Source organism: Phocoena sinus, chromosome 4 (genome assembly GCF_008692025.1).
Source record: "Phocoena sinus isolate mPhoSin1 chromosome 4, mPhoSin1.pri, whole genome shotgun sequence".
NCBI lineage: Eukaryota > Metazoa > Chordata > Mammalia > Artiodactyla > Phocoenidae > Phocoena > Phocoena sinus.
In genome coordinates, this window is record NC_045766.1 from 143,675,139 (window position 1) to 143,690,729 (window position 15,591).

The 15,591-nt window shown below is 51.2% G+C and overlaps 2 protein-coding genes across 10 annotated transcripts in view; one reads left to right on the forward strand and one right to left on the reverse strand.

The window, feature by feature from the left end:
- The window catches only part of HSF2BP (heat shock transcription factor 2 binding protein), an 81,784-nt gene extending 72,267 nt beyond the window's left edge, over positions 1-9,517 (reverse strand). Inside the window, exons 1-3 of one of the 7 annotated variants that reach the window (XM_032629931.1) lie at positions 9,396-9,503; positions 8,365-8,622; positions 7,367-7,517 (exon numbers count right to left, since the gene is read on the reverse strand). In XM_032629931.1, the coding sequence (XP_032485822.1) occupies positions 7,367-7,517; positions 8,365-8,400 (187 nt within the window). In that variant the 5' untranslated portion in view covers positions 8,401-8,622; positions 9,396-9,503. Of the gene's footprint in view, positions 1-7,366; positions 7,518-8,364 lie in introns of all 7 variants that reach the window. The other 6 variants (XM_032629930.1, XM_032629929.1, XM_032629934.1 and 3 more) reach the window with 6 other exon arrangements.
- Positions 9,518-9,578: 61 nt separating this feature from the next.
- RRP1B (ribosomal RNA processing 1B) overlaps positions 9,579-15,591 on the forward strand; it is a 29,985-nt gene continuing 23,972 nt past the window's right edge. For 2 of the 3 annotated variants that reach the window (XR_004349612.1, XM_032629927.1), the window contains exon 1: positions 9,580-9,796. Coding sequence is in view for 1 of the 3 variants with exons in the window: in XM_032629927.1 (XP_032485818.1) it covers positions 9,667-9,796 (130 nt within the window). In the remaining 2 variants the exon portion in view is untranslated. Of the gene's footprint in view, positions 9,797-15,591 lie in introns of all 3 variants that reach the window. The other variant, XR_004349611.1, reaches the window with a different exon arrangement.

Here is a 15,591-nt window from a genome sequence, read left to right on the forward strand (position 1 = left end):
CCGGGGGAAAAAGTCCTTGCTGGAGAAAAATATCAAATCCAGAGCCTCTACACACTTCATTCTTTAAAATCCATTAATCAATAAAAAAAATTACCAGAACTACCAACAGGAAAAACAGACAACACAAGCAGATCAACGGGTGATCCAGACAATGGATTTATCAGACTCAGACTCTGAAATAACTGTGACTGATATGTTCCAGAAATAGACAACAAGAGAGTTTCATCAGGGAGCTAGAATAAACAACAACCTGGTAGAAAATCAACACAAAAACTAATAAATACTAGCATTTAAAAATAATTTTAAAATAAGTAACAGAGCTAATAAAGAATTGAGAATCAGACCCACATAAAACTAGCTACTATGACAAAAGACATTGTAGCACAGGAGGGAAAGACTGCCCTTTCAATAAATGGCATTGGGTCAGTTGGCACAGATGGCTAGTGGCTATTTTTATTTATTTATTTTTTGCGGTACGCGGGCCTCTCACTTTTGGGGCCTCTCCCGTTGCGGAGCACAGGCTCCGGACACGCAGGCTCAGCGGCCATGGCTCACGGGCCCAGCCGCTCCGCGGCATGTGGGATCTTCCCGGACCGGGGCACGAACCCATGTCCCCTGCATCGGCAGGCGGACTCTCGACCACTGCGCCACCAGGGAAGCCCGCTAGTGGCTATTTCTAAAACAGACGTAGACAGCATAGATCATACAACACCTTCATCACCACAGAAGGTTCTACTGGACTATGCTCACAGAGGTAAGGTGCTGCTGTACAGATTTCAAATTACACAAAGTAACTTTTTCTCTCTGCTAAAAACCTAGTCAAATGCCTCTCCAGTATATCATGGCTGCACTTCTTTGCATTCATTGCGGATATGCACTCTACTAACGTTTAAATATATTTATTTAAACAAATAAAATTTTTAAGTTAAAACTAATGTTGCAAATTTTAAAATGTCAGTAACGACACTGTAGCTTATGTTCGGCGTCAACACGTAAAATTAAATAATTCCAACGCCTCTGAGACTCTGAGTGAATATCTGACAGACTGCCACTAAGGTGGCAAGTTGCTGTTAAATTATAGCATTTAACATCTCAAATGCAACACAATTCATTTGGAAAGTGTCTTCTATAAGACAATGAAAATTTAAACAGGCTGAGTGGCTTTTCCATCATCTCTCTCCAAAATGAACACCTACCAACCAAGAAACGCAAGAAATTCTTAGACTTAGTGGCTTAATTGTGAAACAAAAGTATCTGACCCCTCTGATTTCAAGCTTCAAGATCAGTTTAATTGAAAACTGTCCTCATGTTACAAGGTGAGCTGTTTAAAACATTTCTCATTTGCAATTCCTTATCTCTGGGATTTGTCTTTTTCTTGCTACTTAACAACCACAATTAAAAATAGAAACTGGACACTGAGGATGGTACTGCAACCGTCTTCCAAAATGTCTCACATTAAATTTTTGTTTTCATCAAAACACCTTCATTGGGGACTTCCCTGGTGGCACAGTGGCTAAGAATCCGTCTGCCAATGCAGGGGACACGGGTTCGAGCCCTGGTCCAGGAAGATCCCATATGCCGCGGAGCAACTAAGCCCGTGTGCCACAATTACTGAGCCTGTGCTCTACAGCCCATGAGCCACAACTACTGAGCCCACGTGCCACAACTACTGAAGCCCGCACGCCTAGAGTCCGTGCTCCGCAACAAGAGAAGCCACCATAATGAGAAGCCCGCGCACCGCAATGAAGGGTAGCCCCCGCTCGCCACAACTAGAGAAAGCCTGCGCGCAGCAACCAAGACCCAACACAGCCAAAAATAAATAAATAAATTCTAAAAAAACACCTTCATTGCACCCACTGATTTTAAAAGTAAACGTTATAAAACTGAATTTTTAAAATAATTATGCAGGAAATACAACATTCATTTATTTTACATATTGAACAACCATATACTATATAAAATTTTATTTTTTTAAAAAAGCAGGATTCTCCCAGTTTAAAACAAATTCGTGCCATGCGCTGATGTAGTGATACCTCCTTCACTGTTGGAAGAACGTGCACCAGAAGGGACGACAGAAAAGGGGGGTGAGCTGACTTTTACTGAGTACAGCTGAGCCCTGAACAACACGGGAGTTATGAGTGCTGACCCCACCCCACCCCCCAAAGTACAGCTCTGCATCGGCCCTCCACACCCGCCGCGAGGAGGGCTGTGCGGCGCCGCAGCATCACGGGGACCCGTTTACTACGCGAGTGTCCAGGGCCCCTCCCCCTGAGGACGTCCTCGTCCTCTCCGTGGAGGGCGCCCCAGCCCCGCCTTACCAAGCACGTGCCAAAGGGGGGCTCACTGTAACGCTTGAGGCCTCCAGTGAGGCAAGCGCGGCTGTCCTCGTTCTAGACAGGGAAACAGCGGAGACGGCCCACAGCAGCAGTGCACAGACCACTCCTGCATCCCCGTATCCCCCCCGCTGAGCTCTGCGCCCACCTACGGAGCCTAACCAGACCAACCATTTCTTCTCACGTCCTGTCCACTCCATCCATGCAGCCACAGTCCACACTCTAACGTCAAGTCCAGACCTTCCTTGATGAGCACTTTACCGTTAATTTTTCTTCACCTTCCAACCAAGTCCTCAACCTATCCTAACTTAGATGCAAAAATCATTCCCCTGAAAATGTCATTTTCATCACTATTTTGAAGTCATTTCCATGTGCTAGTTTCCAACGGCCTCTGCTTTCAAAGTTAAAACAATAATCCGTGGTTATTCTGCCTTCCTTAAACTGCTCACATTTACTGACATCTGCTATACCCTGATCTCTGCTCCACGTGTCAAGCAGAGAAGCTAGCCGATTTACCCACGAACAATCCTGCTCACTCCCGTCTGTGACTTTCACACATGCCTTACCCTAGCCTAAAACATCGCCCCACTTCCCTTCTAATAAATCACGCCTCTGCCCTCAATGCTCATCTATTCCCCAAAGAGTCTCAGGCAACACCCTTGTAGGATTATTCCGAACTCCACCACCTACTGCCCAGTTTCCCAAAAGAAACTAAGCTACCGTGCTAGAGGCAGAATTAAGTCCCATTCACGACCTGACACCCATCACACTAAGCCCTCTGGTTGGCTTGTACAGCCTGAGCCCATCCAAACCATCCAAAGATCCACACCTATTCTCCTAAAGAAACTTGCCCTAAAGTCAGGTGTGTGGCTTCCCTCTCCTTCCTCCCTGCCCGCATCCACTCCTACGTTGCCCTTTCTCATTGCTTAAGACGGGAGGCACACAGCAACTCTGATACTGGTCAAAGCCAAGAACTGTCCTGGACCACAGGCCAGTGAGAGGGTGGATGAACCCACATGTCAAACAGCTCTTGCTGTCACCATGTGATTCTTAGATTGACTCTAAGGGACCCATTTTCAAAGCGATGGCTCATGTGATCCCTCTGGGAAGACAGGCCCTCGGGAAGGCCGAGGAAGGGCCATCAGACCTAGTCCTCACAAAGAGATAAAGGGGCAGGGGGGGTGTGATTTTTGTTTTCTTTCACGTCACCTGAGTGGTAAGAGCCAAGGAATTCCCTGGCGGCCCAGTGGTTAGGACTCCACACTTTCACTGCCAAGGGCCTAGGTTCGATCCCTGGTCTGGGAACTAAGATCCCACAAGCTGTGCAGTGCAGCCAAAAGAAGAAAAAAAAAGAATTCAGGAGCCAAAATTAAGTGAAAGATGCCTCTTAGGAGGCCATCTTCTAGGCCAGGCCTCAGACCAGAGAAGCAGAAGTCTTCAAGGGCCAGCTTGTGTTCAAGGTTCACAGTGAAGCCGACCACAAGCACTGCGGTCCACTTCAACCCTCCCTTCCTATACACCCGGTGACCTGCAGCACACACTAGCCTCACGAGATACCACTGCAAATTTAAAAAAAGAGCGTGCAGGAACGGGAGGCTGGGTGGTCCCTTAGGACCAAATACTCAGCCAGGCACAGAGAATATAATGGGAGACCCTGCCCTTCCACCAATTTATACTGTAAGATGGGACTAAAACCATTCTGTCTGAAGGAAAAGTACAGGATGCTATGACAACAGCCAACAGGAAGACAAATCTTGTCTAGGCAGTCAGATAAGGAAATGAGTCTGGGCCGGAGGCTAAGTCCAATAACACAAATCCTTTCAAGCCATGGTACAGTTTTAAGGTTTGGGGTGGTAGGGGGTTGGGGCCAGGGTTTTGTTTGTTTTTTGGTCTTTATCCTAAGAGCAAAGAGAAGCCACTGAAAACTGACTTAAGCAGGGGAATGACATAATCAGACTGAATTGTTAAAAACTAGGCTACAGTATACAAAGTGGACTGGCAAGTGGCAATGAGATAATGCTGTCAGGAGCAGAGATTCAGGCCCAATGACGGGGCCTGGACTCGGTGGAGGCAGTGGTGATGGAGGTGGCTGATGAATTCTGGATGCATCGATGAGGGGAAACGTACAGGACTTACGGGGAGACAGGCCGGGGCTGGAAGGGGAGAGAACAGTGAGAGGAGAGGTGGGCAACAAGGAGGATCCCAGGTCTCTGTCTGGATGGTGGTGCCCTGGGGAGGCTGGGAAAGCCTGGTGTCCAGTGGGGTAGGGGCAGGATAGCATGAGTCAGACGTGAGAAAGTAAAATTAGCCTGCTCTGAGAAAGCGAAAATCTGTCCTGCAATTTGCTAGGCTGGGATAACAGACACAGAAAGCTGGCTGCCAGGTTAACAGGAAACAGCATTTCCCCCAAGGACACACTGCAAGAGTAAAGGGTCATGATGAACCCTTCTTTCAGTGGCTACTGATTTCTTCTTCAGGGAAAGTTTACTCTTTAAAATCCTAGACTATCAGAAATTGTGCTGTTTGGAATCACACTAGTAAGGAGGAGGAGACATCCACTCTCGCCTGCAGGGTTGCAGTCACTGTGACACAGAGCAGAGCCTTGATAGCCAGCTAGCTGCAGAGCTTCAAATAAAGGATTTCTAGACCTGATGTGCCACCATCTACCTAAATTTTGTAGTTTTCAACGAAGCAGGACCTGGGGCCACTGCAGTGAGACCTGATGCTGACCCCTTCACACACAGACCTACTCTGCTTGGAGCCCATGAAATCACAGCTCCATGTGCACTCCACCTAAACTCGGCCCTGCCTCAAATCCTACGGCAACTCTGTCCTTTCCTTTGTTGGCAAAATGCCCACAGTCCCTCTGGTGTGTGGTCTCCCTCACTGCAACGAGCCAATAATCTGCCCTTGTCAGAACACAGGTCCTTCCTGATGGCTGCAGGCTGATTACACTAAGACAAACACTTAGAATTTTTTTTTTTTTTTTTTTTTTTTTTGCGGTACGCGGGCCTCTCACTGTCGTGGCCTCTCCCGTTGCGGAGCACAGGCTCCGGACGCGCAGGCTCAGCGGCCATGGCTCACGGGCCCAGCCGCTCCGCGACATGTGGGATCTTCCCGGACCGGGGCACGAACCCGCGACCCCTGCATCGGCAGGCGGACTCTCAACGACTGTGTCACTAGGGAAGCCCCAAACACTTAGAATTTGAAATGAATGTGAAACAAGCGAGAAGAAATGCCAAGTAGGAGTTAGATACAGGGCCCTGAGCCTGGAAAAGTCAGGCTAGATAAAAACCTATGAGACACTGGTATCAAGATGGCAACTAAAGCTATGTGTGTGCAGAGACTGCCCACGGAGAGGCCACGGAGTGAGGAGAGAAGGGGGCCTAGGCCTGAGCCTCGAGCACCTCCACGAGCTGAAATGCTGCTGCAAAGAAGGCTGACTCAGCAAAGCACACCGAGAACATCAACGGAAAAGAGGTGATGGTGTGGCCGGGGAAGACCAAGGGCTGTGAGGCAAGATCTCCTAAAGCCTAACTCTGATCAAGTCGCCACGGACTCATCTGTGGGCCTCGTTTTTGTAACCACCAGCCTGATTTTGACAGAGGACTAATCTCCAAAAATTGACTTGCGCTCACCAACTCATGAGAAGACCCTGATGTATTCTTCAGAATGCCAGTTCACTAATTTTCAGTGAGAAATACAACTACCCAGCAGGCTGACATACTCAGCTGCGATCGGCACTTTCCTTCCCGAAATGAGCATGAGAGCAGGACTAAGAAAATTAAGAAGACAACGACCTGGAGCTATGGTAACCAGTGCCAGGGGGCATACCTGGCAGCGTCCCAGCGGGAAACAAGGGAACCCTGGTGTGGCCTTTATGGAAAGGACTACTTACAGGGGGGACAGCAGGGGTCAGAGACCCAAAAGGGATGATAAGGCACCCAGGGACTAGCAGCAGCCCTCCAGCTGAAAGAACGAGGGGGGGAGACAGCGCTCCTGGAGCCCAGCGAGAGCTGCGGGTGGCTCCCGGGTGCGAGTCACAGCTGTGGAGGAAGCGGGAGCAAACACCCCACTCCTTCTGCCTGCTGACGCCTTCTATCGGTGAGCGCCCCTGGCAGCCAGCAAGGAGGCAAGAGGCACGCAGCCTGCAGGAGCCCACCTCGCAGGGCACACCACAGGGCCGAGAGCGGATCTGAGGATTCCAAGAGAGAATAAACAGGCAGGGAGCCATGGCAACCATGAGCGTTCTCCCCTCTAACTGGACGTGGCTGCCCCCTTGACCAGATACTTTTCCACACACCAGAAACGTGAACTGTTGAGTCCAGATACCTTCTCGCCTGGACTAGCGCTAAAGACATGACCTGGGCCTCCCTGATACACCTCTTCTAGAGGCTAGGCAGTGATGGCAAACAACCAAACACAGCGGTAAGTTAGCCTTAACCCCTGGAGGCTGATTTGATAGTAACTCGGCCTCAGTCAGGCAAGTGCTGAATCGATCCGAAACAGCTCCAAGAGCTTCAGCTGGGCTCCCAGACTGATACCTGACACAATGGCTGAGCTCAAATCTCAGAATCTGAGTGCACGAGTCCTAGCAACTTAAATCAGGGCCAAAGCTGACCCGTTCCTCCATCGACAGAAGTATCTCTGTAGACACATCTGACCCCCTGCAAGGTTGCTGCACGGCAAGATCCTTAAGTGACACAAAAAAGACTTACGTTTTGGAACAGAGCTTTTAAATGATAAAGCATAAAATTTTTCCGCCAAAGATGAAAGGGAGAGAAAGGAGAGCTGGTAGCAGATACTCAGAAAGTTGGCAGCCCTTTCCTCCAACACAAATTTGCACACAGCCAAGTCGCTCATCGTGGGCGCCTCCCTCCCTTGTGCCTTATCAGACTCTCCCAAACGTAATTACAAAGACCGTAACAGTACCTTAAAGTTTATTTATAGTCACTTCACAGCTACGGAAGGCAAACCTGCTGAAACAAACTGCTGTCACCATCAGACACTGCTACAGATGAAGTAACACTCACTTTTTTCTACAGTCTTTAATTTCTGGAAGCTTTCCAGCACTTCCCCGTTTAGTATTCTGGGTAAGAAGTCCCGTATTTGCATCACTTCAGTCGTCAGTCGTTCCAGGTCCTTCTTTCTGACTTTAACAAATTCTTCTTTGGTTCCCATATGCTAAAAGAACAAGCACACCTTAAGATGACTACACTTGTCCTCAGACGACTAAAACCGGCAGCCCAAGTGAGCTTGCCTCCTTCTCTTTAACACCTCCTGGGTTCACAACTGTGTCAAAAGCACGTCTTCACCTAACGTGCCCTCCACTATGTACATTACAGCTAGAGCGGTGAAGCCCCAGCCTTCAAGGGACGAGCCAGTTTTTCCAAGCGCAAACGAGGCCCTACTGCTGAAAGCCCAGGGAAACGCCAGCAACTTTTTCTTAACGCTCCGCCAGCGCCACGCTAATCACAAGGAAAATGAATCTGACTGGATTCCTTCTGGGTGCGCCAAACCCCTTGCTGGCCAGCGCGCTTCGTGTTCACCACAGCCCTCAAGGCTGTCCCGCTGGGAAACGGGGACACAGGCGGGCTAGGTGACTCTCAGGAACCCCAGGACCAGGGGACACCAGCAGGATCTGAACCCGGATGCGGCTCCAAAGTCCATCCCTCCCCACCCCCACCCCCCGCTCGGGCGCCACCACGTGCGGCGGCTGTGACAGCCGGGCAACCGTGAGGCCGGACAAGCCCGACCCGGCGACAGGGCCTCGCGGGCGGGGACACAGGAGGCACAGGAGCACGCCCACCGCCCACCGCTCAGCCTCCCAGACCCGCACGCGCGGTTTCCGGGCCTGGGGTCGCCGCCCCCCATCCCCGGTCCAGGCCATGCTGTCCGCAGACGACGCCCTGGGCCCTCCCGGGCACACTGCGCAAGGCCGAGGCGGGCTGCGGTGCGGCTCAGCGTGGGGGAGCGGAGGGCGCCACAGCCCAGGCCCGCGGAAGGCGGGCGACCCGGCGCCCACACTGACCCGGCAGGTCTCCTCAGCGCCGCCCGCCTCCCCCATGGCCGCCGCAGCCTCGGCTCAGTGCGCCTGCGCGGCGGCGCGCCCTCTGACCGTCACGTCAGAAAGCGCGGGAACGCGTCCACGCCGAGAGTCGGGCACGCAGAACCGCGAGGCTTAGGCCTCGCAGAGATTGGGCAGCGTTCTCGGCGGGAAACCCGGGTGCTCGGTCGGCAAGATCCCGCGTTGGTTCCTCTGGCTTAGCCGGGATTGCAAACTTGTTAACTGCAAAGTAAAAGAACAGTGAGACCCACGTGTAAGTGTCCTGCGAAATAAATCGAATCAGGCCTCTCCTGTCTGGTGGGGTATGTCAGACCAAGGAGCGATGCGTTCAAGGGGACCAGCGGCTGTTGGCCCGGCACCCGCGCTCAGCCCAAGCTCCATGAGCAAAGGCCGAGGCTTTCCGACCACAGGCTGCTCGGGAGGTCTGCCCCGGTAGGGGGCCTTCGTGCAGCCGGCTGCTTCGTAACTGAGACGACCGCCATGAACTGGGAGACATCACCTAGTCCATTGCCCTGCCCCTACACGCCCACAGAGTTCGCAAAACAAGGCGCAGCCTGTGCGTTCAAAGGTACCGGTTCCCGCACGACTACGACTTCGTCTGTCTGAAGCCGGCCGCGAGCCGACACCGCCGAGTCCCCGGCGTGCGTGCCCTCCAGGCCCGCGGGCGGACTCACAAGCTCACGCTCCCAATCCTCGCGGCAGGCACACGGGCACTGGCGGTCGCCGGTCGGAGAGGTGAAGCCCGGCCGCCGCTAGGGCGGCCGGAGAAAGAGCTGCCGCAACATCCCGCCAAAATCCCCAAGGGCGGCCTCTCTCCCCCGCCTCCACACCGCCCAGGCGGCCCGAGGAGTCCAATGCGATTAAAGACTCGGTGCCGCGTATCCCGGGGAACAGCTGCCGATCGGATGGGGACTTCGTGGAGTGGGCGCAAAAATGCTAGACGACGTAACACTGGCCATCCGTCTCTTCCTGGCCAACACCCAACGCCGGCTAACCTCGCAGTCAACGGCCCTGAACTTTGGCGACCGAGAGACTGCGGAACCGGGCAGGCGCGACGCGAACCTGAGCTGCGGGGGTCCGCCCCCTGCCCAGGCAGCCGCGCTTGCTCTGAGAACGCGTTGCGAGCGGCGTCCGGCGCCTTTGTGATGCCATCAACCCGCGCGCCGCCGCCAGCCCCGCTGCTTTCTGCGCAGTCGCGGCCCAGGCAGCACGGCGGCTGGCGCTCGGCGGCGGCGGGCTGCGGCCGGGGATGCTCCAGTGGGTGCGATGGCCCCCGCCATGCAGCCGGCCGAGATCCAGTTCGCTCAGCGCCTGGCGTCCCACGAGAAGGGCATCCGGGATCGGGCGGTGAAGAAGCTGCGCCAGTATATCAGCGTGAAGACGCAGAGGGAGACAGGTGGGCGCCCGGCGGTCCGCCGCGCACATGGCGGCGGGGGCTGGGGAGCCCCGGCTGGGCCGGGGCGTGCGGGCAGGGGGGCCGGTCCGGGGGAGCCGCCGGCGGAGTGGGGGGCGGGGGGGGGGCGTGCGGCACCGATTCGCACTCCTGCATGTGCTTCTGTGTCCGCTTCCTGCCGGGTCTCGTCCGGTTCTACGGTTGAGGGACTGCGGCCGACAGGGTTAGGTGGTCTGCCGAAAGTCACAGCGAGTGGGGAAGCTGAGAATTAGACCCGTTCTGACCGATCCCATGTTGGATCAGTGGACTCTCCTGCTTGCTTCTGGTGCGCTCTTCATTGAGTTACGTCCTCACTTGACCAATACCTTTAGGTGCTGGGGTTACAGGAGAGAAGATAGAAACCCTACCCTCGAGGAAATTGTCCCGGGAAATCCAGGGAGGAATAGATAACTGAAACAGAGCTCGTATAAGTGAGGTAAAGAAAACGAAAACCAAGGAAAGAGAGAGCTCCTCTATACAGGCTGTTCCACAGGGCTCTCGGGGTGGCGTTCAACAGGTCTGAGAGGAGGCGAGAGGGAAGAGCTGGAAGGTAACAGAGGGTGAGGGTGTTAACAGATGAAGTTGGAAAAGCAGGCAGTGGCCAGGTCACACGGGGCTTTTGTGGTTTGGATTTTAACTTCAGTGGGGAGCCATTGACGGATTTTGTTACCTCATGTGTAAAACCTTGAAGGAATGAACTGCTGTACGCAGTGGACGTTTTTATTGCACTAAGATAAAGTCTGACTTGTTTATTGCTAGTATTAATACTTTGAGTCTATTTGAAAGAATTTATATCATTTATCCCTGTACTGACATCCTTAGTTTGTTTTATTTTGACAAGAAATCACGAAAGACTACCCAGGAAAAAATACAGTTTCATGGGAAGTCTGCTAGAAAGAGGAATGAAGCCAAGCTTTCTGACTTCGATTCTGTTAGGGGTCTCCCCGAAAGATTTAAGTTATTCTTATCCCATGTATGCTAGAGGTTCCTAACCTTAACCTTCTATCCCAGACCTTTGCTGTTTTCAGCTCAGATATGCCCTACTCACCTGACGTCTCCACCTGCATGTCCCCAAACTCAGAATGCCCAAAAGTGACTCATTTTCTTCCCTCCAAAACCTTCTCTTCTGGTGCTTCTCTGCTGCCCGTGGTCTTTTTAATTTTTGGCCGCACTGCACGGCATGCGGAATCTTAGTTCCCTGACCAGGGATCAAACCCACACCCCCTGCATTGGAAGGCGGAGTCTTAACCACTGGACTGCCGGGGAAGTCTCTCGTGCTCTTTTCTTTTGGTTGCCAGTTTCCATCCTCCACTCAGACTCCAGCTGGACACGTGCATGGCCTGGACTACTCTTCCTCATCCTCTCCCTGCACCCTGCATCCACTGTCCTTTGGTCTTCCCTGTCTCCTCTCCTGAATTACTCTGCCCTGAGATGGCCCCTCCATCTCATCTAGACGTATGCACTTGCTTACTTCCTGGCTGATCTAACAACTCCATTTATGCCCCCCTCGAACCCATGCTCCACAAACCAGCCTGGGCTCGTCTTCCTAAAACAGCTGGATCACATCACCACCTTTCTGGAATTCCAGGTCTGCGGACCGTGATCTGTCCTCTCTTTCTCCCCACCTCAGCCCCTATGTGACTGCTCCACACTGATTCCTGGTGTACAGTACACCATTTATCACCTCTACCTTCGCTTCTCCTGTTCACTCAGAAAAGGTTCCCAGCCTTGATCCACTCCCAGCGTTCAGTTCAGCATCGCTTGCCCCCAAATTCCTTACCTATCCCCTCGCCCTGCTCCTCTAGGATTTGCAGATATCCAGTATGTCTCTGTTGTGGCACTTAGCTACACTGTCTCGCATTATCAGTAGATGTGCCACTCTCCCCCCAAAACACTGTAAGCTTCCGTCTGTTTTCCTAGCCGGAAGTGGGCGCACATCCAGACATACGAGGGCCTTCCTGTGTACAGGAACAGAAGAGGGGCCAGATGCAGTACATTCGGGCTGAGGCAGCCAGACAGAGCCTGGTGCTCAAGCCCCTTTGGTGAACAGGCTCAGGGTCCGAAATGCCAAGGTGATGCTGGGGGAGGAGGCGGGGGGTATGTACCAGTGCCCGGGGTCCGGTCTCGTTAGTGCCATCCCACCTGAGTTACTTGTCCTGTACTCCTTTTCACCACCACGCCCACACTGCAGGGAATGTAGCGGGCCTTCCAAAAAGTAACTGCAAAGAGAATGTCTAGACAGTGATGATGGGACAAAATAAAACTATCTGCCACAGCTGTGCTCGTCAGAATAGAAACACAAGTTTGGAAATAACTTGGCCTGACAGTGAATCTCACTGACAGACCCAAGTTTTCTGTGTCGTCTTCGGCATAGTAAAGGCAGTCTGAAATTTTACTCTTGCTGTCTGTTAGCAACATAGAGAGCTTCGTGATTTCAAAAACACATTGAAAATCTTTGTAGAACTTAAAGCAACTCAGTGTTGCTCTGCTACTTTAAGTGTTCCTGTTGATCACTCTCAGTTGTAGAATAACCATGGTTTTATTCACAAGGGCTCATTTCGTCCCTGTTTATTCGTTCATATATTCAGCAAACGTGTGGAGCGCCTCCTCTGTGCTATTACTATTTCGTGCACTACTCTTGGCGCTGGGAGTGCAGCGATGAACAGAACAGACAAGCATCTCTGCCTCTTTTATCCATTCTGCAGCTTTAAGCATTTAACATCCAAAATTGGGATAAATTTTAAAATCAACCTTGTGACAGTTTCGTTTGCGTTCCTGCTTTCTCTTGGCAGCACATAAGATAACAGTACATCTTATAGTTGATGGTGTCTTAGAGCCAATGGCAGTAATGGGGGAAACAAGAGTTTCTTCATACTGTCAGGGTTGGGGTCTCTCAACTCAGTAGTTAGAGAAACGGGGAGCTATGGCTGTTTCCACACAGGTGTGGGGTCACGTGTTACCGTCTAAGCTGCCTCCTGGGCTGATTCGTGATGAGAGGAGCTGTTGGACTTGCTGTATCCACGTCTCACTTTCATGTTCACCTCATTCATTCTGAAGCAAGTAAACCTATATTATTGTTAGAAACTTAGTTGTATTAAGTTTAAGAAACTCAACCCCCAAGAAGAAAAGACAAATCCAAAAGCAATTGTGGGACAAACTGCTTCAGATATTGTCGTACTTCATCTTCAGGGTCTTGAAGGAAATTAGATGATGAGCATTTCTGTGTTTTGCTTTACATGCTTCAAAGATTGGTACCTTGTCTTTACCAGTTAAATTCCTGGGTGAAAATGAGGGATATATATATATATATATATATATATATATATATATATATATATATATATAATGTTGGAAACAGGTGTTTTTTAAGGGAGACGAGCTCTACTAGGCTATGGGTAGAGAACATGGGACGATCACAGTGATACCCACCCACCACGTAGTGCTTTGCTCTTACATCGTGCTTCTCGTTTGTACACTTAGTTTTGACCCTAAGCATGAACCTGACGTGTCACAGGTGACGAACAGGAGGCTCAAGGCCTTTCTGGGAGGGACAGCCGGGAAGGAGCGGACCAGGGCCTGCCCAGTGCTTTGTTCCCGCTGTACTTCGTTGCTCCACGTAGGACGCAAGTCAGAATACGCGTTCACGTCCAAGCCCCTTTCCCGCCCGCTGTCCAGGGTCTGCTCTCACCTGTTACTTTGTCGAAATCTGCCGTTTTCCCTCACAAAGGCCTCTGTAGTGCATCCTAGCACACCTTTGCCTGGTACAGGTGTGGGTTATCCAGAGATGCTTGAGCGCCTCACATGATCACTTAGAGGTGGTCTGACCTGCCGCTGCCCTTAGAGAAGCCATCTGGAGATGAGTACACACTGTGCTCTTTTTAAGTGAGAAGGCTTCTGAGCTTGAGCACACACACCTGTGCGTTTCTGTATCGCACATGAGTGTCGTGTAAACACACACGGGAAAGATGCCACCAGGCAGAGAGCAATGATGCCGGCGGGGGCGGGGGGGGGGGGGGGGACTGGGTGTGGGAAGCAGTGAATAAGCCACTTTCAGCTGTGTACTCTGGTATAGTATATGACTTTTTTGCCATAAATGTTCTTATTGGTTAGGACTCTTTTTCAGTTGGAACTTGACAGAATATCCAAGCCACACTAGTTTTCAGGGGAAAAAAAACCAAAGCACAGCTTTATGCAGGAGCTCCACTGATGGCACCAGAGCCCAGCTTCTCTGCAGACAACTCTGCTGCCCCCTGATGTTTCCATTCTCAGACAGGCTCCCAGCCGTGTGGCAGGGTCCAAACCGTGTCTTCTCTTCAAGTCTCCCGGGAGAGATCAAGAGTCTTTCCTAAGGCCTGAACAAGACCAGCAGTGGGATGACCAGCCCATTCTCGCGCCAGCCCCGTGGGCAAGGGGATTCCTGCTGCTTTGGCATAAGCCCAGCTGGCTGCTTGCCGCCACGTAGGTGAGCCCTGCCCAGCCCTGCCTTGAAGGGGGGCAGCCCTGGAGGGGGAGACCGTGTAGCTGCTTGGCAAAAACAAGGATGCCCAGTCCCAAGCCTCACGCAGGAACTAGTGTCATTTAAGTCCTGTTTCATCAGTGGCCCTGCTTTTCCAGTTTCATTATGGTGGGTTTTCTAAACAGTAAAAAGAAGAAAGAAAACAGCCCGTGATAGCGTTTTGATAATCTCATGCAGTGCTTTTTCTCTTCTTTTAATTAAGGAATATTTCAAGTACATAATTTCAAATATCAGTACTTTGCTTCAGTATTTATTAATTACCTGGCCGGGTTGTCTAATCGGCCCACTTCCTCCTTCCCACGAGATTCTTGGGAAGCAAATCCCCAGCATCTGGTTTCATCTCCTGACACCTCAGTGTGTATCTCTAAGATAGGGACCCTTCTAACCTAACCACAGCACCATTATCACACCTTATCTGTTGAGTTTTTCCCATCATTCCATAGATTCTTTATGGCAAATCAGAATCCAGACAAGACCCACCCATTGCGTTTGATCTTAAATTCCAGCAGGCTTATCCACCTTTTTCTCCCTTGCAGTTTATTCATTGGGGGAACCGGGTCGTTTGTCCTATAGAGTTTCCGACACCTGGGGTTTTGCTGGCTGCATCCCATGGTCTCATTTGACATGTTCCTCTGGCCCCTGTATTTCCTGCAAACTGGTATTAATGGTTAAGATTTGAAGTGGTGTAGCTGAGCCTTTTCGTTTTCGGGGGAATACGGAACAAGTGATGCCGTGTTCTTCGTACTGCATCACGTGGGACGCCTGATGGGCCTGGGTGTTGTTGGTCTGATTCATCCATTGTAGCGCTCCTCCATATTCTTTCACCTGATGTTTTAGCAGCCATTGATGACCCTTGCCCGGATCCACTAATTCATCAGTCTTAACATGATTGGTTGTAAACACAGGTGACTATGACAAAGTTACTCTGGTCGTGACTGCAGTTGGCTCTGCGCTGGTGGAACTTATTATCACTTACACTGTAGCCGTGCAGTCAGCTGTGGCTTATTTATTACAAGATGGGGAGGAAACCAGTTGGCACATCATTTGCCCGACCCCTAAAGGAAAGACACTTTAATAAACCAACGTTACCATAGTTTCTGGTGAAGTGAGAGCCCATCACAGAGAATCAAAATGCACTATAATGAAATTGTTGGTATGAGAAAGGTCCTTAGTAACTTGGAAAGCAATACCTACAAAGCTCTAAAACATACTCTGAATAAAATAAATAAACCTCATTCTATCG